Source organism: Miscanthus floridulus, chromosome 5 (genome assembly GCF_019320115.1).
Source record: "Miscanthus floridulus cultivar M001 chromosome 5, ASM1932011v1, whole genome shotgun sequence".
NCBI lineage: Eukaryota > Viridiplantae > Streptophyta > Magnoliopsida > Poales > Poaceae > Miscanthus > Miscanthus floridulus.
The window spans coordinates 115189818-115191767 of record NC_089584.1 but is presented as its reverse complement, the minus strand read 5'-3'; the positions used below and the strand labels follow the sequence as shown (position 1 = coordinate 115191767).

The 1950-nt window shown below is 59.3% G+C and overlaps 1 protein-coding gene across 1 annotated transcript; it reads left to right on the top strand.

The window, feature by feature from the left end:
- Positions 1-316: 316 nt before the first annotated feature.
- On the top strand, positions 317-1507 carry LOC136455169 (uncharacterized). Its single transcript, XM_066455307.1, has 3 exons — positions 317-758; positions 828-986; positions 1251-1507. Exons 1-3 carry the CDS (start codon positions 317-319, stop codon positions 1505-1507), a joined length of 858 nt encoding a protein of 285 aa, XP_066311404.1.
- Positions 1508-1950: the final 443 nt, after the last annotated feature.

Genomic DNA, 1950 nt, shown 5'->3' with positions numbered 1-1950 from the left:
AGCCGGTTCCGACCCCGGGCGAGGGAAGCTCGGCCCTCGTGCAGGTTCGACCCGAGCCCTACGGGTGGGATCACCCGCGTGTCCTGTGGTAGAGCCGGGATGACCCTGAGGGGGAGCCTCTGTTCGCCCTCGAAGATGCGGCCGAGGGTGAGCGCTGGGACACCTTCGAGCAATACCGCCAGCTGGCGGAGCGATCACTACGGACGGCGCTATCTGTGGGGGCCGACGATCTGCCCGGAGTCGCCCAGGTTCGCACTTTCTTTTCTTATGCAGTGTTGTCTTTTTCTGAGTTTTCTTGTAGTGAATGCTCCCGGTTATGCTTACCCAAGAGCTAGAGACCTGGTCCCTCGGGAAGTCGGTCTTTCTCCGGCGGGAGAGGGACATCTGGGACCAGCTCCAGCGGCAGAAGGGCCTGCTTGCCGGTGCCAACGAACTTCTGGCGGCGCAGAGCACGGAAGTGGAGGACCTCCGCCTTTGTTGTGCCGATGCAAAGGTCGAGGCAGCCATGGCCCAGGATCAGGTCGCCCCTCTAGCGGCACGGGTCAAGGAGTTGGAGAAGGAACTGACCCGTGTGGCCGGTGAGCGGGACGTCTTTAGGTCCCGGGCTAGAGAAGCCATGGCCTCAGGCAAGGTCCTTGTTGGGCAGCTAGGGGCGGAGCAGAGTGCACATCAGCTGATGAAAGGCGCCTTGAATGAGGCCCTTACGGTGGTTGAGGCCTCCCGGACTGAGGCTGTGGTCTGGAGGGGAAAGGCCGAGGGTGAGTCCTATTCCCTTCATTTTATTCGCTTTTCTTGTGTTCGCTCCCTAACTCCTTGGTGTAACGCAGAGCTAGGGAGAGAGGCTTCCAGGGCGTCCGAGGCTGCTCGGGTCGAGGCCCAGCGCCTGAAGGAGAAGGTCGAGGCGCCTCGGGTCGAGGCCCAGCGTTGGAAGGAGAAAGCCGAGGCCTCTCAGGTCGAGGCCCAACACTGGGGGCAGAAGGCCGAGGGTGAGTTCTGTAGACTTTCACCCTTGTTCTGGCTTGTACTCCTTTGCGCTCAACCTTGTTCCATTGCGTTTGGTGCAGAGCTAGAGAAGAAGGTCACCTAGGCAGCCGAGGCCTCCGCCGCAGTGCAGGCGGTGCTTGAAACCGAGATCGGGGAGCATGATGCGCTGAAGAGCGCCGCCCGTACCACCTGCGAGGCCCTAGAAGTCGAGGGGGTCTAGTCAGGAAGCTCTCTAGGGAGCTGCCTGATTGCGTTGAGCGGTCAAGTGGGCGAGCGACTCCGAGGGGCGCTGCATACGGGCGTCAACCGCGCACTGGCCGTCATCGCTTCGCACTACATTGGCGTTGACCTCCAAGCCATTAGCGATGGCTACGTCCTACCCGACGATGACGAGGAGGCCGACGAGGCGGTCGCGAAGTTGATGGAGGCGGCGGTGGGCCCTGGCTCGGCGCTGGCCAAGCTGTTTGAAGAGGAGGTGGTCCCTCCCCCGCCGTCTGCCAATGCTGGAGGCCCTGAGCCTTGACCTAGGCCTGAGAGGCCATGTAAATAGACTAGGGATTAACTTTGTATCATGACACTTGTGGCCTTCGAGGCCTTTTTTAAAGTAATCGTGCTTCTTAATTGTTTTTCTTGTATTTTCGAGCCTCTGCCCTCTGTTGTCTCTGATCAGATGTCTTTTGCAAAAAAAGCCCCCTTGGAACCTAAGCCGCTCCTTGGGCAAAAGGTGGTGAGGGAGTGTCGTAGCCTGGAGGCGTAGGCTGTCTCGCAACTCTACCGGCCTTCTGGCCCTAAGACGGACTTTTGGTCCTTGGGTTTTTCGCAACCGATTCGTCAAAGCGTGCTAGAGAGTTTTGGCGTAGGAATTTTTTTGAAAAACGACTAAAAAATGGTGCATGGGACTTAGGGGGGAATCCCCCATCTAGCCTCCGAGGGAGGCTCGATTCTGCAGAAGCAGAGCCATGTGTC

What these genes read in the sequence shown, in the direction of transcription:
- LOC136455169 (XM_066455307.1), top strand. Translation starts at nt 317, where the DNA reads ATGCTTACCCAAGAGCTAGAGACCTGGTCCCTCGGGAAGTCGGTCTTT. An exon ending in CTGGAGGGGAAAGGCCGAGG is followed by an intron (nt 759 to 827) that starts GTGAGTCCTATT and finishes GGTGTAACGCAG; the next exon opens with AGCTAGGGAGAGAGGCTTCC. An exon ending in CTGGGGGCAGAAGGCCGAGG is followed by an intron (nt 987 to 1,250) that starts GTGAGTTCTGTA and finishes TGAGCGGTCAAG; the next exon opens with TGGGCGAGCGACTCCGAGGG.